Source organism: Homalodisca vitripennis, chromosome X, assembly GCF_021130785.1.
Source record: "Homalodisca vitripennis isolate AUS2020 chromosome X, UT_GWSS_2.1, whole genome shotgun sequence".
NCBI lineage: Eukaryota > Metazoa > Arthropoda > Insecta > Hemiptera > Cicadellidae > Homalodisca > Homalodisca vitripennis.
This window is the reverse complement of record NC_060215.1, coordinates 90875151-90900635: the sequence shown is the minus strand read 5'-3', so window position 1 is coordinate 90900635 and position 25485 is coordinate 90875151. Positions and strand designations below refer to the sequence as shown.

Here is a 25485-nt window from a genome sequence, read left to right as displayed (position 1 = left end):
ATTGATTTTATAAGATTACTTCTGACCAAGATGCCACTATTCTTCAAGACACCATCAATAAGACTGTAGGCATAACTCAATGTCACTTAATCATGTCAAATGTTCTTGTATTACATTCATTAATAGGTGCAAACCTAAAATGATGTTTTCAAAAGGAGTGTGTAAACTGGAAATTGAGAGAGAGATAATTATCATCAAACATAACAATCCTTTCCAGATTGCTTCATCTCTTAATAATACTTTCACCAATGTGACCGATAGATTGGCTCTTTCACTACCCCCGTGCACTAAATGCTATCAACATCAACCCTCTGTCATTTTAAATACCTGCCAATCTTTCTTTTTTTTTAATGTAAGCTACAATGAAATCACACAAGCATTTATTTCATTAAAAAATAGCAAATCCAACGATTTTCAGATTTTCAAGTTCTATTCTAAAGGAGTTTGTTTCTGAACTCTTCCCTATTCTCACTCATCTTTTTAATCCTTTCTTTAAATGAAGGGATATTTCCATCTGATCTAAAGGTAACCAAAATTATACCTTTACCAAAGAGTCGGAAAAAGTTGGATCATGATTCCTTTAGACCAATAGCCATAATCCCAATATTTGCAAAGGTATTTGAAAAAAATCATGCATCGAAGAATTTATGATTTCATGGAAATGAATAAAATTCTAACCCAAAGTCAATACGGCTTTAAACCTTGATCAAACACCGAACTTGCTATAGCTAACTACTGTATATAAAAAGAATTATATCATCTCTTGATTCTAGACAGTACACCCTTGGTCTTTTTTGTGACCTCAGCAGAGCATTTGATTTTGAAGATTATCATATACTTCTTGATAAACTTGAAAGATATGGATTTCGAGGATTGGTACTTCAGTGGTTTAAAACTTACTTATTGGGGCGCGTTCCATGTGTTGAAATCCACAATAATTCCCAGCAGTATTTTTGGATTTTTTTTGGTCAAAACAGGAGTGCCCCAGGGATCTATCCTTGGACCTCTACTTTTCCTCATATACATTAATAATCTTCCAAAACACAATGAAAGTTATTTCAACAAAACCATAAAACCTGCTGTCACTCTTTCGCGGATGGCACTAGCGTTATTCTAAATAACTGTCACTTTAGTACCCTTTAGAACATTATACAGCCATATCATATTTTATTTCTGACTGGTTCTGCACCAATAACCTGTTCTTAAACTTTTCTAAAACAAACATTCTGGAATTTTATTCCCAAACCTCCCAAAATGTTCTTATATTTATACAATTGGTGGCAATCCAATAAGTAGCTATTTTTCTGTAAGTTTCTTAGAGGTCCATCTTGATTTTGACATAAAATGGAATACCCATATAAACTCATTATCAAAGCAGCTAAATTCAGCTACATTCGCCCTGAGGTGCTTTTATACATTTGCCCAGAACAAACTGGGTTACTTAGGCTTATTCACTCTTCAAAAGAGAGTGTTGAGGGTCGTCTGGGAAATGAGGCCAGATGAGAGCTGTAGAGAGCGTTTCCGATTTAGTGGGATCCTAACTCTGGCCTCCCTTCTCATTTTTCATTCGACAATGTTTGTTTTCCAAAATAAAAATCTTTTTCCACATTTAAATCAAAGATCATAATACATAGCATAGAAATTACCTAGTTTCAGACTCAACCTTTTCAAAAACTCAAATTTTTATTTTGGTCCTAAACTCTACAATCTACTTCCAAATTCAAACAAATGTAAACAGTTTAAAAAATTATTTAAAGGTTTACTTGATTGGGAAGGCTTTCTACGTGTCTCCACGAGGCTCTTGTAATACCCATGTGTTGATTAGACCGATTGTTTTTGTAGTAGAAATAACTTAAAATTGTTACAAGAATTTATTGTGTTTTACCTTAAGATTGTATGCTCTATTGTAAACAGTTGTTCTGTTGCTTTTTTATAATTACTTTTGATACTGATGTTTTGACTTGGCACAGCAATGATGTAATGCTTACTGATGACAAGATGTGATCCACAATAACCTTGGAGTGATTTTAACCTCATCTTTCTGGGACCAGAAATAATATTGATATAGCTTCTTGGAATTTTAGCCTCATTTGAAGAAAATCTCAAACATTTAACGATGTCTGGTCCCAGAAGGTACTATACTGTGCATTAGTACGACCTGTGCAAAAGTTAAGGTTGAAAGGCTACAACAACGCTTATATGGCTGACTGGTGTACGTTTGGGGTTTATATACACTTATGAAATGGCTGATCTGCTTGATTTACCTACACTGGAAGCCCAGTGTTTGCTGTTCTGAGAATGAACCAGTTTAAAATAATGTGCCATATGACCCCCTTTTTATTTGAAAAGTTTTATCTAAATTCAAGAAGGCAGATTTCAAAGTGGCCACCAATGTCATCTAATCCCCTAAAACTGGCTATATCCAGATTTCTTCTGCCTGACCCTGTAAATAGAATTTGTCATGTTGGAATCTCAAGGGCTTTAAACAGACACATTTTTTTTAGTAACACAATAAACAACTTGTACAAACTAAACAGATCTTTAGAAATTTACAAATTAAAACTGAATTTAATGAAAATCGGACTGTCTGTTTTGTCTCTAGAACTGACCACAGATTTCTACAATGTAGTATCTTGCTGTGCACCCATTATAAAAGGTGTGTATTGTGTAATGGACTGTTTTACGTGTTCATGTATTAGAAATTATTATTGCTTAATTGATCACTAATTGTCAAGGTTTCAAGATTGCCTCTATTTCAAGGAAGTATTTTTTGTGTGGTTGTGCGTTGTCGTAAAGAAAAACAGCCCCTTTGGACAGCAATCCTCGGCACTTATTCTGTATTGCACGGCGCAATTTCCAAAGTTTCTCACAATAAACATATGTTCTGATTGTTTGACACACTGTAAGAAATCAATGAGTAAGATGCCTTTCCAGTCCCAGAACATTGTGCACATCAGTTTTCAAGGAGTCAAGATTTGTTTCGCCTTAAATTTTGTTGGGGATGAAGTGTGCCTCCATTCCATTGATTACCGCTTACTTTCAGGGGTGTTGTAAGTCATCTCCCGTGACTATCCGTGTCAGAAATTCTTCACCGCCATCATCATAACGGGTCAAAAACTGAAGTGCACTACCCATCCGTTTTGTTTTGTGTTGCTCAGTAAGAATCTTTGGTACCCAACGTGAGCAAAGATGATGAAATTTCAGTTTTTCTGTAACAATTTCATGAATTAGTGATCGTGAGTTTTGAGGAAATTCCATAGCGAGAGCACTAATTATAAACTTGCGGTTTTCCTGGATCTTGTCATCAATCGCGTGAACCAGTTCTTCTGTAACCAAAGATGGACGCCCAATTTGTTCTTCATTGAACTGTCGGACTCATCTTCTCACCATTGAATCACTCATCGCATTTTGTCCATAAACTTCGCAAATCTGCCGATAAATTTCAATTGATTTCACTTTCCTAGCATTCAGAAAACGAATCACAGATCTGATTTCACAAGCAGCGGGATTTTCAATCAACATCGACATTGTAAACAAGCACAACAAAGCATACGTGGCTGACAGCGATCTTACAATGGCGCACATTTCTTGCCCTTGATACAGAGCGTCTACTGCACATGTGCAGAACTGTGATCGCAGCGCTGATAAATTGAAACGGAACTTACTTTCTGGACCTACCTCATATTATTATAATACTTATTTATTCAATTTTCTTTGTTAAAATATTGCATTTAGAGCTAATATGCTTGTTAGTGCTTCTAGAATTTTCCATGCCTTAAAAGATTTTTTGTTTCCAAGCCACCCAATAATAATGACTTTAAACACCATTTCCTGGTAAATACTCTAATAATTTAAATTGCTCTTCAATACTAATTCTTTAATAATTATTTATTCTATATGACCAACCACCAATCTTACGACATTTGAACCCTTAGAGTGCCTTGATAAAATTGGCTAGTTTCCTTTTAGTGCTCATTTATTGAAGTCAGAGTTAATTTTTGTGAACACATTGTTTTTTTATGTTTGTAACCTTTATAAAAAGTTAGAAAAAGCATAAGAAAACTTTTTATTAAGAATTCTGGGTCAGAACGGCTATATTTTGTTTTATCGTTAGAACTTTTGCTTGTGCTTCATTTGTTTTCTGCACATCTGCTGTATGAAAAGTGGAAATAAGCAAAACAAAAATTGAATGTAACCAGTTTTATTACAAATAAATTGTAATATATAGAACATTGAATAAAATCAAATACATTGTTTACAAGTGAAGCGCACAGTGGTTGGACTATGACAAGCGCCGTACGTAACACATCATCGGCGCTGTGCATGACCTTTAGCCGACCCGCCTCCCACTATAAATAAATGCAGCTGCGCCCAGTGATATCCGACCTGGACGTTGAACTATATTTTACAGTCTGTGAAGATTCCATGTGTGCAATAACATAACATAACCGCACTCCAGGTAACCATGAAGACACAAAAAATAAAATACAGCCAATAAGCTTCAAAGGCGTTAGTCAAAAAGGCGTAGAGCAAAAGTCATGAGATCGCGTATATGCGTTAACAGCCATTTGTCTACTCTTGCACTCAATTTGAAGGTTGTAAAATCATATGTCATAAAGAAACTTATATCTTATTTTATTTACCTAATTCACGATAAATGAACCATCACACTCACAGAAACAATACTAACCGACACTGACAAAGACTTATTTGTAAAAGCCATTTTTTTAAATTAAAAATACCCTGAAACAAACATTTTAAACGAAACCTCAAAATGGATTTATTGTGACTTTACAATACTTTCTTCTATAGTATGTGTATAGAAAAAAGAAAAAAAATAACAATGAATAATAATAAAATTTACCTATATTTTACATATCCTAATAATATGTGTATAAGAAAGAACAAATTGCACTAACTATTAATAATAAATATACTACCTAAAATGTGACACATAAAAAATACCATACCCATAGTGATTGTACTTCATTGTCTTTTTCAAAGAATTTCTGCTAAAGCCATCATGATCATCACAACCTAGTTGGTGGCGTGCAAAGATCTGTAGAAGTGTTGCTGCTCGCTTCATTATATTCAGGGTTTTGGTATGCATCTGTCAACAATTAAGCTGTTTGGTTAATGAGTCAAACAAATATACAAAGTCTGTAAAATGTGTACAAACTTGTATCGAGGATAAATTCATAATTTCATTTTAAAATGAATATTCATTGAAGAGCCGAATTGTTACATTCACATTCATCATTACTCACCTGTAGAAATTTGTGTAGCTGGCTTTGATTTGGTACAGCATTTAAAATAATATGTTTACCTGATCTGTCATGTAACTATGTAACTTTTTGAGAATATCTCATAATAATTGAGGTTACTTTATAGAGCTTCCCTTGCAGTTCTACCTGCTGTAGCTTCAATATGGATGTCATCAGTTATATGGACAGCAAGATCTCACTATACCAGGCTCAGAAACTTGAATTTTTAAAGTGATGCCATCAGAAACTTTTATTCTGATGAAACTTCAAGGTTACGATTTGGGTACAGACTACTTGAGGAAAATAGATGCCAAGTTGTGAAGTCAGTGGTCAAAAAATTTCCTAGTAAAACCTAAAAATCACTAATTATTTGTAATTATATACAATTCCATTCTGTAGATTAAAAAAAATGTAATATCAAAAATCAGTGGAGCGGAGTCCTGACTTTTGAGAGAAAATCTATTTCTTATTGAGCACATAAAAGGTGATGTAATATACACAGTGCACATGATCCAGTCATGCAATTGCAACAAATATTTCAAAATGCCAGTACCTACTGGCATTACTTACTGAAATTTTTAATTATATCAGAAAAGTTTGAGATTTCACTGATTTTTGCTAGTTTTCACAGAAAGTGACATTTACAAAATTCTTTTTTAGAAAGTACTTCAAGTTTCACTTCTCAATAATAGTTACGGAAATCACGTAATTGATAATTTTCAAAGCTTTTCGTAGGTATTCTTTTGAATTGCAAAAATGTTAAACATGTTTTTCGGTTTGGTTAGCATTCAGGCTTTAAAGTTAACAAAATTTAAAAATTTTACCCCATCTCACAATAGTGATTGATGGACAATAAGATAAACTTATTTGTTTCGTGGATTCCAAAAATGGAATGTTTTTTTAGTTGTCTCTTATTTAGTTGTCTCTTAGCGTGCACCTAAGAAACAATACAGTTTAGTGAAAAATTCTATGTACACTAATTAGAATATGTAAAACTAAATTTTAAATAAAACCAAATTTTTTGGCCACCATTTTTTCAAAATCATATAATTGTTTCAATTGCACAAAATATTGTGAAACATAAGCATAACATTGGAAAGAAACTTTTATCTGAATCTGTGAGGTAATTTTAAAGTAAAAAAATGGACAAAAACCAAATAAAACCTAAATTTGCATCTTTCACAGATTAAAAAAATAATATTTTTAAGCTTTTCATTTTATTTTAAATGTCATATATTAGTCACCTAAATACCTTCCAAAATCATTCAAAAGAAGAATCTTTAAACCCAGCCTTACTGAACATATACAGAGAAACCAATCTAAAGATTTTAGCTTCATAGGCAGTGCTATGAGACATAATGATCAGTTAGATGGCGTACCAGTGAGAGGTATTTGACTTATATACGAGGATGAATTAAATATTAATCACACTTTTCTTTACAAGACTCTATAAGTGAAGGGAGTGTCACGATGTTTTATATCTATGATGAGTAGGAATGTCAAGAAAATGGTGGAGGGTTGTGTCTCAGACCAGACGTGCTATTAGTAACATTATGTGTGATCAAGAGAAGCACATGTTTGGTGAACAACACATTATTATCAAATTTCTTTTAAAGCAGAGAATCAGTGGAAAATGAGAGTCATACACACTGATCGCACAAAGCCAAGACCCGTATTTTTGCAGGAAATGTGGTTTGTTATGGTTTTTGGGATTACAGAGACATACTGCTCATTGTTGTAGATGGAGCTTATATTGGTACTGATAACTTACTTACATTAAAACATTAAACCAATATTTAACACTTTTATTATTTTGTGAGGCCTTTCGATATCAAAGATATCTTCTTCAGACACATCACAAAAAAAAAATACTGCTCATTGATTTTCTCCATGAATAGCATACAATGAATGCTGCACTGTAATGTCGACTGCTTGATTTCATGCTATTCTGCTCCATGACAATGCTCCACACAAAGAGGAATTGACTAAAGAAAAATTGGACCAAATTTATTGTAAACATTAGAACACGCATCCTACAATCCCAATGTGTTGCCATAAGACTTCCACATGTTCGGCCTACTGAAAGATTATTTTGAGGTCACTACTTTGAGGATGACAAAGTGGTGGATATGTTTATGCCCAATCAGATGATGATGCAATCACCTTCATTCTTTCATGATGGCATTAAAAACTTCCCATATGGTGGGGAGAGGGAGAATGGGATTAAAAGTTGAATTATAAAAATAAAATGTGTTCCAACTTGTATTTACTCTAAAATAAATGTTTTTAAGAAGTCTGATTAATATTTGACTAATTTTTGTAGGCAAAGATATGTTTGGTCATTGAACATAGCGAATTCTCTTAGTTAAAAGGTATGATATTTATGCCTCTAAGTAACCATTACGTGTTATAATACTAAGAAATATATTTTTAAACTTTGCACATTATTCAAAAACTCAAGCATTTTCTGTAGGTAAGCTGTGACTAATATGAATATCTCAAACAGTAATATTACTGAAAAAGTGAATGAATGTAAGCAATGTAAGTACATTAGAAGATTAACCAATCTAAACGGCACCGAGAACACTTTGTTATACAAAAAAACTCATATAATAATATGGAAACTGCAATAAAATATTCTACTTTACAATAAAAACTCAATATTGGTTAATAAAATAGTATATTAATACAATAAATTATATGACTTACTATCCAGTTGCATGTTTTAACCACGTAGCACTATTCCTCAAGCTCAAAAGAAGTAGAGCAATGAAAATGGCCATCACCGCCTAGGAGATTAGTATGTTCAGCATAATTTTGTATAACCTTCCATAAGGCTTATAATGTTTGTTATTGGCCTCAGTTAAATCTGCAGCTTAGATAATCAGACTTCCATTATATATAAAACTAAGCAAATGTTATAGATCTACTATACCACACACACACGTTAATTACCTCTACATTCTGTCGATTGCTAGGTTCTTGCCTACGTCCAGAGTACGCTGTGAAGTTCTTGGCAGTTTTTACATGTGATCGCTCATGCAGCGGACATTGACAAGTACACAAGTTGGAGTTTCCATAACCTGTACCCGATCCTCCTATAAATTATACATCCAAGTCGGTCTCAATATATTGATCATTCACCCTCCAATTCAACTTAATTACCAACACATTACTAGATATATATTTACTTATATAGCCAAAATTAAAACTTGTAATCAAATCATACTAATCAGGGTAAATGTTATCCCATTATCATAATTATATGAATAAAGGAATCATTGAACTGCTAACTAATTTTAACTAAATAATATTTGGAATGAAATATATTAAACGGTTGAAATAAGCTGCAATAGGTTGTCAGCAACAAATACTTAAATTATTATGAACTGAAAATTATACTGTCAGGAAAGATTTACAGCAACTAATAATAATAAAACTTCTCAATTATATTTAATCAAGATGTTCAAATTATGAATAAAGAAATTTTGACAAAGCCTAAGGTAAAGCAAGTTTTCAAAATTGGTTTTTAATATTTACATTTTATCAATTACAAGTGTTGCATTGCAATTTAACTAATTTTTATACTTTATTTACAATTGGTTTTTAACCCTGTTTTTGATGTGCACACTCTCAGAGACTGGGTTCAAATGATCACCAGGTAAAACCAGCCAAAAAATTCTATTCATAAACATGAAACATTTTAATTATGCAATTTCTTAAAATAATGATATTAAATTGTCAATAGCAACAAAGGTTTTTAAGTCATAATATACTCATACAGGTTTTGAATTTAAGCTGTAGTCTAATTTGATCAAAACATAATTTTGAATTGGTTTGACAAACTAAAACACTAATTCTAGTTGAATAATTAAAGTATGAGACGTGTTCAGAAAGTAAGTACTGATTAAAAAGAACAAGTAAAACAATTGTTTTACAACACAATTTTATTTCTACATGAAAGCCCAAACCTTAAATTATTTTTTTGATATTGTTTCCACCGATGTTCAAACACTTATCATAGCAGGTGATCGATTTGTTTATACCCTCTTCGTAGAAGGTTCCCACCAACAAATGTAGTCACAACTCCACGGCAGTTTTCACTTCAACGTCGGTTTCAAAGCGTTGGCCACCTCGCTCGCGCTTCATGTACAGGAACAAGTGGTAGTCAGATGGTGCCAAGTCAGGGCTGTAGGGCGGGTGATCGAACTGCTCCCAACGAATGTTGTAGAACCAATGTTTGAGTGTCACCAGCGGTATGGGGCTGAGCATTGTCATGGAGCAACACAATTCCGATACTGAGCATTCCTCACCATTTGTTTTGAATTTCCCGCCTTAGTTTTCTTAAGGTTTCGCAATACCTTGCCGCATTAATGGTTTCACCTCTTGGGAGAAAATCAATGAATAACTTTTTGTGCAGACATTGTCGTCTTGAATTTTTGTTTCTTCGGAGATTGCATTTGTCGCCACTCCATTGTCTGCTGTTTCAATTCGGGTGTGACATAACGGACCCAAGTTTCGTCACCTGTGACAATTTTGTTTAAAAAATGCTCACCATCATCACTGCACCATGTGAGAAAAGTCAAAGCACTTCAGTCTCTTGGTTTTGTGCACATCAGTGAGCATTTTTGGGGACCCATAGGGAACACAGCTTGCAATAATTTAAGTGGTCTGTAACAATTTCGTACAAAAGAGTGTGTGAAATTTGTTGGAAATCGTCAGATAGCGTTGTCATAGTGAATCGTCTGTTTTCTTGAAATTTTTTTATCAACTGCCCTTACCAGATCATCGGTGACGAGAGAAGGCCGACCGCTCTGATTTTCATCATGCACATTTGTTCCACCGCCATTGAACATTATAACCCACTTTCTCACCATTCCTTCACTCATCACGTCTTCCCTGTAAACATCTTGAAGTTGACAATACATTTCAGCCAGTTTCACATTCCTTACGTTCAAAAATCTTATTGCAGAACAAATCTCACAATCAGCGGGATCACTAATTGTCTTAAACATTCTCAACGTTCAGAGAAAACTGAAAACACAATGTAGAACAATTAAAATGGTGTGAGTCGATAGCCAGTGAACAAGGACAACTAGTACGCATGTGCGGAACACCGATTGCTGCACTACGGTGGCAGTAGAATGAAGCGATACTTATTTTCTAAACACGCCTCATAAATAATATTTATTTGATTCAGTATTTTTTAAATACTATTAATAGCAGAAATAAAAACAATATGGCTGGCAAAATGGTACAGAACTTAAACAAAACTTTTTCCCTGCCTAAATGATTCATTAGAACACTATTATTCACAAATTTCAGTGGAAGAGGAGGTTCTGAAAGTCAGCTAGACAAAATGATGGTAAAAATTATAACCCTTTAAAATGCAGCATATACATTTATTTTCCACAGCATGGAATTAGAGACTGTGTGCTACTACCACAGGCTTATGAAGTAAAGAATATGAAGATGAACTAAAGAATATAATATCTTATGGATGATATGGTATGAGATATTTTTGGATGTACATAATAATATATTAAACATAATATAGGATCAATACAATAAAACATATCATGCTAATATTAGGATTAATTAATTTTTATTCTAAAATGTATAGTTACAATGGCCTAGGATTTAAAGCACCATTACAACCAGAAGAGATTGCATGCATCTATCCAGAATTTTTAGTGAGTTTACAGTCTATTCTAAGCTCACCTGCCAGTATGCCAAACCAATTACTTTATAAACAAAACACAATAGTGGTACCACGTAGCCTAATTATAATTGAAATATAACGAAACAGAACTATATTTGCTTTACAAAAGTAAAAACATTATTGAATTTTAATCATCTACAATCTTTGATAAAAATCTAATGTTTAAGTGAGATTAGTGTGATATTCAATCATACATTTATGACTCAATACAATCAAATTAGTTTCCTATCTTTTTCAGAAGTTAAGGTTAGCAAATTTAACATTTTCCAACATGGTCCAGGTTTGCGCATTTTTACCAGTTTTTGTTTTACACATAAATTTTTTTTATATATATATATATATATATATATATATATATATATACTCAAAAAGTAACTCAAACACTCTACTTTAGCACAAAATAAAACATTTGGTTTTTGAGAATATCACATATGTACTTTGAACTATATGTACATTATTTACAAGACAAAACAAAAAATAATAAAGTACTGAATCAAGTTGCATGGACTTAGACTTGAATATTATAGACTATTTAAATATAAAAAAGCATAATAACAATTAAATAATGTAATTGTGACCTAAAAAAAGGTAACAATTACACCCAACATATGTATACAAACAACGGACAACAAAAATACAAAACGTAAGCATACAAACGATACATCAATCTTAAGCAAGACTATTGAACATTGCAATATCCAAATAAGAGGCATTTTTGTTAACCATGCAGTCTGTAATCTCAATAAAACTGTGTGTCCGTACTATACGGATATTGGCATTTCTAGGAAAACTGCCAGCATCTGTACTGTACAGAAGTTGGCACAAAAGAATTAAATTAGAAATTTAAACCATACATGTTAAGTGTTGGTTAATATTCTAAATTTAATGCACATAAGAATAAAAATGTGCAGAAAGAGAGTGAAGGGTACCTTGCAAAAATTCAATGAAACGTTCCAAATCAGATATTTGTGTTTTTAATTGATTGACTAACTGCTCTTTCATCTTCATTGGGTTGATTAGCTAAAACAGGTAATTAGTAAATTAGTATAGAGATATTAATATTGTTGTATTTGCTGACTGAAGATATGTGAGAATATCTCCTTTGAATCTATATTTGTACATTGTATTGAAAACCGTACTCTTATACTGTTTTGAAACTGCTTAGTATATTTATTTCCCAAGATTTTAATTATATATGTTTATATAGGTAAGCTGTATCATATAATGATGCTATTAAGTTAAAATCTTGGTATTTGCCCAAACTTGACTGATGCAAATTATTACACAAAATCAGTGCTTCAACAATATACCTTGTACCAAACTGATAAGTATTTGCAATTACACTATAAAAACAGTTTTCAGTACACCGAAAACCAAGTTGAAAAAGACAAGGTACTCTGCCAGACAGCTTTTGAGTTGAAAGGGACAAGGTACTCTGCCAGACAGCTTTTACCATTTTTTAGTACTGTTTATCATCATTTTAACATAACTGGTTTGTGAAACATTTAGTTTAAAAAAAATTTTGTTAGCGTCGACTGAGATGCATTTATAATGATAATTATACTTCTTATCTAGAAATTAACATACAAACCAACATAAAAAACAATATAAATCATATGCAGTAATCTTTGCGAATTTCTAAACTTTAAATTTATTATTATTATTGTTGTTGTTGTTGTTACTCTGTGGAGTCTGTTAACACCGAATCTGCCAGGGCCAAATATGGTAAAATCATTCGCTAAGACCGAAAATGGTACATTCCTATAGCTCCAAATATACTTTTTAAAATGTTTAGCTTAAAAATCGCAGTAATGAAATATAGCTAAAAGTATATATTAACAAAATAAATATTTTTCAGGTTATTTTTTAAATGTATAGTCAAACATACGATTACTGCAGAAAATTTATTTTTGAAGATTTGAATTTATTGTTGACAAAATTGAAAAAGTAACAAAATTATTTCAAGTTGTGTCATTTTCTAATAGCAGATTGTCCTAGCTATGTAACAACAATTGATATTATAATCCCTTTCTTGTAACTAAACACATTTATAACTTAAAAGTGCACTGTTTAGCTTAAGTGTAGCTATATCTCTATAAACAAATTTCTACAGAAAGTATGTTTTACATTATCAAAAAATGTACAACAGTATTTTGATACTTAAAAGGTAGTTACTATTGTTTGTATTTGGTATTTTTATATTTACTACTTGTAAGGGTGTTCTATAGAAAAATGTAATGTTTCAATGCAATTGCTGAAATTTCTGTTTCTTGACCAATTATGATTTGGGCAGGATTATATTTAGAATTTCTTTATTAAAAGAGGCTTGTAAAGTTATAATTTCGAACTGTTAACATGGTACCATATCTAGGGTTAACAATAGCTACTGCTTGTTTTCGATGATCAGATAATTTAAACTATTCTTACTACTCTAGTTAACAGATTTCTGAAATGAATCAATTAAATATTTGCATTGTTTTATACTTAGATCCTGTATTTCTTTGTAGACCATTTTTTATGCAGCCTACATTCTAGTCTCGATGTGGCAAATTAGATTTTCATGTCAAATGTATATATTTACAAATTATTTTGTTTATATGTATATAGTAGTAGTTATTTATATACATATATATATATATATATATATATATATATATATATATATATAAGTTATAAGTATATTATATATACATATATATATACTTGTTTATTTATTTGTAAGGACTAAATATATATATTTCTAAAATATATTAAGTACCTTGGATTTTTTGAACTTTAAAAATAATTTAAGCATGATCAATATAAATTTAAATGGCCAGTTGGAGAGTTTACAGTACAATATGTTGCATCTCTTGATTTCTGGTAAATATCAGTCAAATATCTTCAGTCAGCTAATACTACATGCATGTTATGTTACACATAAACTATAGGTATGAACGTAATGAAACATAACCAAAAAGAACAGAAGAAATTTTACCAAACCAAGCAACAAATATGTTAGTCATTCTAAATATATTTTATGAAGTATATTAATACAACAATTGGTGAAGTAATGAAAAGTAGAATCTAATAAGTAGAACTAATATATAGACTAAGCAATAACTATTTTCGAGGAGAATAGACAGAAGCTAATTATTCTACTATCAGAATTCATAGTTACTCTTCGTTCAACTTTAAGTTGTATTTATCTTATATGAAGTAATACCAACTACAAATAGGCAGGTAAAACTTTTAAGTTTTATCCATATCAAACCTAGTTATAACTTAGAAATACTACTTGAGCATAGACTTTTTATTCAATTCACTGAATCTATTAGTGAGGAAATTAGGTTTTAAAATATACATAAGGTAGAAATAAAGTAACCCCCAACCCTACTCCATCTTAACTCTTTTAATAACAAAAATGACATTAAAAGCTTTAGGGAATGTTTATCAGAATATTTCTTTAATTTTGTTTTAATTTTTTAATATCGCGCATTTTCCTTAAAATATAAGAGTAAACTCCCACCTTGTGAACAATGAAATAAATGGACACAGAAAACAAAATCTAACAATGTTTACAAAAAGATGTTATCTTGTCTCCAATCAAAATGATAACTGAAGTTTTGTAAATGAAATAAACATATTTCTTGTTTAGTTTACATGTAAGTTAATCAAACAGAAATCTCTAAGGTATATTAATTAGGCAACTGTAGTTTAATCACAGGTATTCTTTTTACCCAATTTCTCAAATTGGAGGAAACACCTCACAATGGATACACTGATCCCCATTCTGTGATCCATCATATGAAAGACCATTAACACATTCACTGCGGGTGACGAGCATGCTTGTCATGTGAAAATGGCGCGCCGGGCGGTGGACGGGCGAGCTCGGCATACGGCAGCTGCTTTCATATTGCCTCAGTGTGAGCTGAGCAGTTGCATGGGAAGGCTGTAACACTCATAGTGAGATGTGCCTGTTTCGGTGAGTCAGTTGGTGCGATTCGTTCGCCATTTTCATTTCTTGTGTATGCTTTACGATATTGTGTGAGTGGATTATAGTGTCTGTTGACTGTGTAAGTGTATGTACTCAAAATGGAGGAAGACGATAATGTTATTGACGATAATTTTTCATCTGATGAAGACAATGAGTCGAGTTCAAACAGTTCTAGGGCTGGTGAAGGTGGCGTCCCCCACACCCAGTGGGCCAGCAACATGGCTGGTTTACGTGACCTGCCGTTCACTGGTCAAACTGGCTTGCTCGTTCCCATTCCAGGTGACAATAAACCAATTGACTGGTTCAATCTCCTTTTTGACACCGTGTTTTTGGAGAATATCATTAGACAAACCAACCTGTATGCCCTGGAACTATTTTGTGGCCACCACTACTCCCGCGTCTCGCATAACCAAATGGAAGGACTTAGTGATGGCCGAACTAAGAACATTCTTAGGCCTTCTACTGTTGACTGGTAATGTCAGACTGAATCGATTGAACGACTATTGGAAAACTCATCGGTTGTTGAACTTTCCTATGTTCAAGGAGTACATGTCTCGAGATCGATTTCTTGGCATTTTGAGATGTCTGCATTATTCAAGAGTTGATACCCCTGATCACCCCGAACCTGCTAACAACCGGTCTTTTAAAATTCAAAATATTTTTGATTATTTCAACAATAAGATGTGACAGATCTATTATCCCGACCGTGAACTGACAATCGACAAAGAGATGGTACTGTGGCGTGGCAGACTGGTCTTCCGCCAGTACTTAAAGGGCAATCGCCACAAATATGGAATCAAAATTTATTCCCTGAATGAACCTGAGGGACTCATGCTGCGCTTCCATGTTTACACGGGGAGCCATGACTCTTGTAGTGGCTAAAGTCATACCGTCAAAGTTGTCATGAAGCTGATGAGTGACTTCCTGGGGAAAGGCCATTCCCTGTTCATGGATAATTTTTATAATAGTTTTGTCTATCATCCCAACTTCTACGTCACTCAACCTACACTACCGGCACCCTACGCATCGACAGACTCCATACACTTCCAGCAGTGAAGGCAAAGGCATTGGGCAAAGGTGAAACGATAGGGAACTATGTCCAAAGTGTCATGGTTGGAAAATGGAGGGATAAGCGGACGGTGACCTACATCTCCACACAATATGACAACGAGATGGTCCAAACCACCAACAGGAGAAACCAAAAACGAACGCTGCCAAAACCAATTTTGTACTACAACTCTCACATGAAGGGGACTGATCGCTTGGACCAAATGGTACCTTAATACCCCTGTGAGCGCAAGACCCTGCGATGGGACAAGAAAATTTTTGTGCACTTTCTCCAGGTTGTTGTAGTAAATTCTTATTACCTGTACAACATGTACAACTCAGAGACTGTCCCTGTATGACTTCCGAGTTTGTGTTCTTGAAGACCTGCTCCCTCCAAAGGAAGCCCCACTGCTCATCACACTGACGTGCAACAGCATGCATCGTCTCTCCAAACTAACGAAGTGCAAAGGAAACGGCAAGTCAGTTACCCGGAGGTGCCGCGTTTGCTACCAAGAAGGCAAGCGTAAGGAAACAGTGTACTATTGTGCAGTGTGCCCTGACGAACCAGGTCTGTGTGAACTCAGTTGCTTTGATAAGTATCACGAGGACAAATAAGTAGTTTTTAGTCTTTAGCGGTGGGTGGGGATGTATATAGTTGTTTTCCTATTTTTACTCGGGGAGGGGGGAATGTTAACTGTTTTTGATGTTGTATATTTTTCAAACCAATATGTAATATATCCGTGTAATTGATGTACTATCTACGTGTCATTCATGTACTATATACATGTAATTCGCGAGTGCTTGTGCCAAAACCTAGTGCGCTGCGAGCACATACAACACGAAGACCGGCAACCAGTGCGGATGACGAGCAGACTCAGCATGGACATGACGTCACCCGTTCCGGCGAACAAAGCTTCCGGGATACCTTGGACAACCCTTTCGGCTATCCTGACTCCATTTTGGGTAAGTAAAAAATAACAAAAATTCCCGCGTTTTCTGTCGCCAGTAATTCTGTCATCCGCAGTGAATGTGTTAATAACTAAAATCAAAGACGCTAGCAAAATTTGTTTATCTCTGTAAAAAAGTACAGTGACTGGTTAAGTTATATCATATTCTTTAGTTTAGGCTTCCAAAAAATAAGTGGCACACATTTTAGGAAAGAAAAAATGTATTAATATTTTAAAATTTAATTTAGTAGAGATCATTTCCAGGAGTATTTTTTTCAGATTTCAACAGTTATTATTAGGAAGAAGATTTGAACCAAACTGTAAATTGCAAACTTTAAAAGGTCACAATTTTCTAGAGGAGGACAATGTTTTAAAAGCATTTTTGGATATAGTTTCTTTATAACCTTCATTTAAAAATCTTCAGTTGCGTTACTTTCAGAAAAGAGGGCTACTAAAAAGTTCAAAATATTTTAATTTAAAATATATATCATTTTAAAATATTCCCAGGGATAGGGTAACTTTATTTCCACCCTGTATAAAGAGATACACCACACTTACCAAATGTTTTTGTTAAACTATATTACCAGAGTTTACAATCTGATCATGGAAAACGGATTAACTCACCCACAGCCATCTGATCAGTGTAACCCCCAACACGGTATTTGGGTGGGTAACCTTACGTATCTCAGCAACAGATATAAAATAACAATTGATTTATTAGATCAAAAGATTTTTTTCATACCTAAAATGTATTTTATAAGTATAAAAAGTATATAGCCTAAGTAGGCATTTCATATATTCATTAATAAATATTTTACTTAATTTTGCTTATTTTTAATGTTTAGATGTACAGTCAAATCTTTAAAACTGTGCACCAAATTCCTTATGTGTACTTTAACAATTTTCAAGACTAAAATGAATGAACCCATGTTTTTTTTTAACTTCCTGTTGTTAAATCTTTGAGTGCAGAGTAAATCTTAGTGTCACAGTGAAACTATAGTTCTTTTCGTCCTGAAGAATGTGAATAATATTCTCGAACATTGTCTGTGTTTTCAATGCAACAATACTACAATAGCTGATGTGAGTGGAGTTTGCTTACTCTGGGACACATATTAGGTATGTTAATAATATACACTATAATGCATGTTCTGTATAACTTCAACTGTTTACAGCATAAAAGCTTTTGACATGAATTGTTTGTTTTTTATAGCTCAGCCGATGTAAATGTAAGACATTTTTAAAATCATAAAGTTTAGTACAATTGTTTAATAAAATGTATTAACAGTTGTTATGAATTATGATAAAATATAATGAATATGTTTAGATTTTTTTGGGGGATAAAACCTATTACATTGTTTTACGTTACGTTGGTTTTCAGAAATCAGTCTTCTAAGTATTGATAATGTTTTAATGTTTACAGCTAGAGTTTCAGCTGACTATGTTCTGATAGTTGACTTGATTCCCACTAGTCTCTCACATGTTTTTATTACAATTAGTTGACTCGTATTCGCGCTATTTTCTCATATGTTTCACTAGTAATTGAAATGCTAAATGCATACAATAGGCTAAAAAACTAAGTTATGGATTTTGGGTGCTACACCCCGAAATAGGGGTGGGCTTGAACATGTTAAAGCTTAATCTTTTAATGCAGCTCAATAGTTTTTGTATCACTAAAAAGAATGAAGTGAGAGAATTCCAGCCATGTACGGTATGTATAAGATATACTTCTTTTAGATGAATAAAGTGCACAGAGTTCTAAATAATAATATTGTCGATTTAATGAAGACACATTGTAAATCACAGTTCTGACATTCATTTGGTTGTGAAAGATAGTAGACGAGTGATCTGGGGCATACATTCATAATACTAACAATTTCAAAATTGCTTGAAGGGAGGATCAAATTTGTAAATAAATGTCAGTCTGTGGGTAAAACTTTTCTGTTAACCCCTTGATCGCCACACCCGTGTTGTTAACATAGGCGATCCCACATTGTGTTCAACTGCTACACCCATGTTATCACGTGCCAAATAGCTGCTTCGCTACGTGCTTGGAAGCTGTAAGATGATACAAATGGGCCTCTAGTAGTGTTTATTTGAACTACTACAAATCCACAGTAGTGCTTTTTAATAGCTACTACACTCTGATGGCCAACTAAGGAACTATCACAAAAGCACATGGTGAAGTTTTACCTGGACGTCAGAAACATAACCTTGTTATTTTCAAGTTTTTACGATTGTGTTTTTGAACTATTATTTATTTTTTTAATTTTCTACTTTGGCTGTGGTTAAGTCGGTATAAGCAAGAATTATTTGCAATAATGAGAAGGACATTTATCAATTTTAGATTTGTTCAGATGTGGTGTTGTAAGTTAGGCATTCAGAAGTATGTAATTTTTCTGAGGATGATGGCGATCGGGATGTAGACTCAATTTATTAACCACAATTTGACATGATGAATCAGGAAATTCTGGCAGTAGTTTTGTAAATAAAGATGTTGATCATGGCGGACAAGAATCACACTAAATGTATGCTGCTCTATATGCACCAAATAAACCCGGCAATGCCAGGTGACAGCACCGTTGACAACTCAGCACTTACAAGGTTAATGTATCAATTGGTAACAAAATGTTCCAACTGCACTAATCAAACTAATTTACTAAAAACATATTACTAGTCCAAAAGAATTAGTTTTGTCAATGACTATCTTGTTTCTTTAGTGTCAATTAAAGCAAACAAATAAATGGGAGTCTTAACTGGTTTTTATATATAAAAAGAACTCTCATAGTAAAAAGAAAATATTTACATAAAATCTTTCAGTTATGTATTGTTGCTTATATGTTTATTAATAATGTAAGTTTTCTACACTTATTCAATAGTTTTATGTGTAAGAGAATCCAGTTATTATAAAACATGCAATTAGAGTAGTACACTATGCTTCTTAAACTAGAAAAGAAATGCTGATTACAAGACGTACACCATAAATTTTTTTATTTAGAGAAATACATCATCCTACAACAACAAATGGAAGCTTACCTGGCCTATTGCATTGTCTACATGGCTTTTTAGATCATCAATTGTCAACTGGTCCATATGATCTATATTTAAGTTTAACTTCCCTTTTAACTGATCTGAAAACAACAACAGTTTTAGGATTGAGTTACTAAACTAATTCGAAACCATCCTTAGTCTGTTCACGTCTACAGCATTATTATGATGTCCATTACATTTATAGAACGATTGCTTCATCAATGTTCTTAAAAAATTTATTTGAATTATTGTAATTCTAATAACATACTTTTACTTATTAAATAATTTTGAATATAAATTAATATAATAATAATTATTATTAATTAATTAATAATACATGTTAATCAATTCCTATGAAAAATTATACAGTAAATAATAATTCACTTTAAAGCTGGGACTTAATTCTTTAATTCAGAATTTGAAAATTTCATGCAACTCTGCAACAGAAAGCAGTGGACATAACATAAAGTAATCACAAGTTAGTTAATGAACTTTTAGTATGCCTCAATTTTGCATTGTCTCACAAGAATAATATTAATATGGAGGAGGCGATTGAACAAGAAATGTTTAAATGTAAAAGAAAGTAGTCTGGTATCAGCAGGGATTCTGTTTCTTGTCCATAAAAACAAATGAATTAATGAAGCAGGTGGAACAAATTTGTATAAATGTTGACATCATCAGAATGGTAATAAAAGGCCACTGTTGTAGTAATTTACAGTTTTACAGACATTGTACTGGAATTAATACAACCATACGAAGGGCACTCATCATGTTAAAATTTCAGACCAAACGATAGAGTTTCAACAGTCAGTTTTCACTGTGTTGAAAAGAGCACTAACAATTTTTTCTATCATGACTTAAGTGCACCCCTACATGTGTACATACATGCCGAGGAGTGAGGACCTACACACATGCGTGTATTCTTACTGTACCATCTGGCTGTTAGATGCTCTTCCTACTTGTGCCACTTTGCCTGAATCTTGACTTGTGCAACTACGTGGACCTATCTTGTTTGCTGTTTACCGCCCAGGCTCTTTATTTCCTATTTCACTAAACACATATGTATTCACTAGCTGTTGTGTGTTGATGTTCACCTGATTTTTATTTTATAAATAATGGTCAAATATTAACTAACTAAAAAAAGTATGCTGAAAAAAATATTTATAGGACAAATTATAAAATTAAAATTGTACAAAGATATTAGCTCTTTGTGAAATACTAATATCAATATCAATATTTGGTAAATTTGGAATGTAACATCAGATATCTAGTTGTATAGTAAATAAACTACTATTAACAGTCAGTGGTTACCTGTGGCTTGATCATCACTTAGCTGTTAGTATATTTTACTTAGTGGTTTTAACAGTAAAATGTACTAAAACGTAATAATGCTAAAATAACCACTAAAGATTATTTGAATATATTGCATTGCATTTGCAAAGTTTTCTCAGAGAGATATTTATTGACAATTAACAAATTATCCTACACCCACAGCCGTTACTTGTGCAATCATAGCACGGACCAGACCTCAGCAAGCTTTTGAATTTGCAATGTACTATTTGGTGTAGTTACAATTTATACTGGGAGATTGTGTGCAAATACACTTTATATTATTTAGTTGTCGTCGAGTACAGTAGTACCAACTGTAAATGAAATATACTGTATTTGTAATTGATTGCCAGTGTTTTCTTTTACTACTTACACTGCTACTTATATTACAGCCTATTCTTCTTCTTATAATATTACTGCTTTAATTTTCTAACAACAGTTTTTTTTTAAATACTATTTTATTGTTTATGTGTGACTTTCATTACTATTAGTTCTGTTGTACACCTAAAAACTAGTCTGTAAAACATTAAAAATTTAATTTATTTATTTTATTAATTTAGAAGATGACGATTATTTATACTTTATATGTATACCTTGCTTTTACTTTATTATATTATTTCAAAGGTAAAATTGTAAGGTAAAGTATTTAGTTTTGTGTTCATTTCTAGCAAGATTGTGTATGAATGTTACCAAATATGTGTCCTGTGCAGATGAGTGATAAAACTACACTTAGTATAGAGTGCTTCAATTTGTATTGCATTTTAAATTTATTGATATCAAAATTTCTAATAGTTTATTTTGTATTAAAATCAGTTGCTCAATAAGAATTATAAGTAGGGTGGTTTCTTATAAACATAACATACATGTTATATATTTTCATTATATAAAAAATAACCAAGAAAATGCAGTTTTTATGTTTAACACACATAAATATTATTTAATATACTTTTGTACTGTACAAAGTAAAGTTGAAAAATCGTATATAAAAATTACACTCCTAACTAAAAAGTTGTATGACTATAAGAAATATATGAACTTGTAGATATTTAAGAAATGCGCTGTTGGAAATTACACTTAATATTAAAAAAAATATACTCATAAATAAAACATGTTTACATAACGAATGTATTTAAGTGACAAAACCAAATTTTTACAAGAAATTCAACAAGAAACACAATTTTTTATAACTAAATTATTTCTTAAACTTAACAAAATCTTTACTTTTTTATTTGCTTTTTATTTATAAAGCTTACTGCTATATTTCATTTCTAGTAAGTGCTCATGGAGAAAATAAACTCTTTCAATAAGATATTACAAGAAAATACTATTTAACAAACTGCCACAATCAAAATATATTTCACAAGGTTAATGATTTCCTATTGACTGAAGTTCGTCAATTACATACAATATTTGATAGCTAAATGCAGACCAGATCTAAATAAGTGTGTATATATTGCTTTTTACTCTTTTTATTGTTTGTACTTATTTATTATGTATTGTATAAAGTTTACTTTTTAAAAACCATATATTGTCGATTCGTGTTGTTTGTTAATTGTTATTTATTTATATTATTTATTACTGTTATAATTCAGTATTTAATGTTGCTGTGAATCATTACATAGACGTCTTCTTATGCTGTACATATTTATCTACTGTTAACTCAATTTTATTAATTTTTATACTTGGTTATGATATTTTCCATTATATGTGCAGACAATTTATTTATTAAATATGACTTAACTACAATATTAAATTGATTAATGAACTAGAAGCATTTATGTAATAGCTGCTAAATATTAATTTATAAATGACGAAGTCTAATGTATCATTGTATGCCTAATGACTAATAAAGTTCTTGATTCTGCCTTCTGAATTTTGTTTTGGATACACTACTTGTCATAATTAATTCAAACAAACAAGATAAAATTTATATTATGATATCCAATAATTTATGAATCAAAGACACTTACCCAAGATAAGCTTTTGACGTTCCAAAACTAAACTTTGGGGTAAGCCAGCTTCTCCAGTCTCATACGCATATTTCTCAAGTTCTTCAAGTTGAGACTTTAACGTTGTAATCAACTCTTTCTGTTTCTCTCTTTGAAGTTTTATCTTTTCTTCATGATCTTCTACATTCTATAAATGAAATTACATATAAGTTGCCCATTGATGGTATTGAGAATTTTACATTTACATAATTCAATGAACTTAAATACTTTAAAATGAGCACATTATGACTAACCCATTTAAACAGTGAAAGATAGAATTTTTCCGGACATTTGCCATTGTTAAGTGAAACAAAACAATCAGTAACACTAGGTTTTGAGATCTGCAATCTGATCTCTTCTTCAGGTAAATAACTTTAAAGGGAAATAGTACTTATATGGAACAAGTTTTTAGGTGGCAAAAATATGCTATTACGGATCATAAAAGGACTGGACAATCATGAATCTTGTTTTCCCCTTTTCAAAGAATTAAAAATAATGACACTTCCATGTTTATTTATTTATATATATTTATTTATTATATTTATATTTGCATTGACCATATATTTATTAGAGAAGTTTATTTACATATCTATATACTGTATATATATATATATATATATACAAGGTGTGTCCAAAAAGTATCTGACCTTGACGTCTGGCATGAACTGACGTTACTCAGCGGCAACGGCAATCTGGTCCCCCTCAAAGTACTCCCCTCCACAAGCCACTACCTTATTCTAACAATTTCTAAAATCCTTCGTTGCATTTTGTTTTAATTGTTCAACATCGTCAAATCTTTTTCCTTCCAAAGGAATTTTTAATTTCGGAAATAGCCAGAAGTCACAAGTAGCTATGTCAGGACTGTAGGGAGGCTGTCGTAGTTGGTTGATATCGTGTTTGACCAAAAAACGCTGAATAAGATTTGAGGAATAAGCTGGTGCATTGTCGTGGTGCAGGATCCAGTCATGGCTTGTCCACAGTTCAGCTCATTTCCTGCGCACTGCATCTCGTAGCCACCTTAGGACCTCAAGATAATACTCCTTATTCCCTGTCTGGCCTCTTAGAGCATATTCGTGATGAACAACGCCGTCTTGGTAAAAAAAAACTCAAAAATTGTCTTGACCTTGACATTGCTTCAACTTTGTCTTGCTTTTTTCGGCCGTTGCTCTTTGCGAGTTTTCCACTGTGAAGATTGAGCCTTTGTTTCAGGTTCGTAGCCATAAACCCATGACTCATCACCAGTAATAACCTTTTTAAATAGCCATGGGTCACTTTTTATTAAATCCAGATTGTCCTATGCGATTTCAAGTCGACAGTTCTTTTGGTCTTCTGTCAGCAGCCGAGGAACAACTTTTGCCAAAACACGGTTCATTTTTAAATCTTCGTGTAAAATGTTACAAAATGACGATTTTGGTATTCCTAAATCTTCTTCCAGCTCTCGGACAGTCAATCGACGGTTTTCATTAATTGCTGCACGAACATGTTCAACATTTTCAGCGTTTCTGGCCGTTGAAGACCTGCCAGATCGGTCATCACTCTCCACTGATATGCGGCCATTTTTAAATCGCCTAAACCACTGTTTTATTTGTGTATCGCCCATAGACACGTCACCATAAACTTTCCGTATCATAATAATCGTCTCTGATGCTGAATGACCAAGTTTTTGGCAAAATTTAATGCAAATGCGCTGCTCAACACGTTCAGTCATATTGAAATGTAACGCACACACACGGCAGTACTGTACAGAACAAAGCGCTGTGAATCACTGAGTGACCGGATCGTATTCAATGCCTAATATGGGAAGGAGTAGGCTCTCCCCTCCCCTCCAATAACCAGTTCGAGCCGGTAGGATACGCCGCGGCCGCCTACTCGTCGGCGGTCGGATACTTTTTGGACAGACCACGTATATATATATATATATATATATATGTGTGTGTGTGTGTGTATTTCTGTCTAATAAACGTAAAAGAAAATTTGCATAAATATAAAATTAGATCTGACATACATAATTATAACACAAGAAATAACTATGCGCTAGATTTACTACCTGCTAGACTTACAAAAACAAATAACAGCTTATTTTGCATGGAAAATAGATTATTCAACAAATTGTCATAATCCGCTCAGTTATTGTCACAGTTAATAAATTCAAAAATTGCTTGAAAAATGGTTAAAGGGACAAATT

At 32.6% G+C, this 25485-nt stretch overlaps 1 protein-coding gene across 1 annotated transcript in view; it reads right to left on the bottom strand.

Moving 5' to 3' along the window:
* The window catches only part of LOC124369344 (RUN domain-containing protein 1), a 64345-nt gene that overhangs the window by 21403 nt on the left and 17457 nt on the right, over positions 1 to 25485 (bottom strand). Inside the window, exons 5-9 of the mRNA XM_046827320.1 lie at positions 23283 to 23448; positions 19990 to 20084; positions 11916 to 12006; positions 8220 to 8362; positions 4971 to 5110 (exon numbers count right to left, since the gene is read on the bottom strand). Of these exons, the coding sequence (XP_046683276.1) occupies positions 4971 to 5110; positions 8220 to 8362; positions 11916 to 12006; positions 19990 to 20084; positions 23283 to 23448 (635 nt within the window). The remainder of the gene's footprint in view (positions 1 to 4970; positions 5111 to 8219; positions 8363 to 11915; positions 12007 to 19989; positions 20085 to 23282; positions 23449 to 25485) is intronic.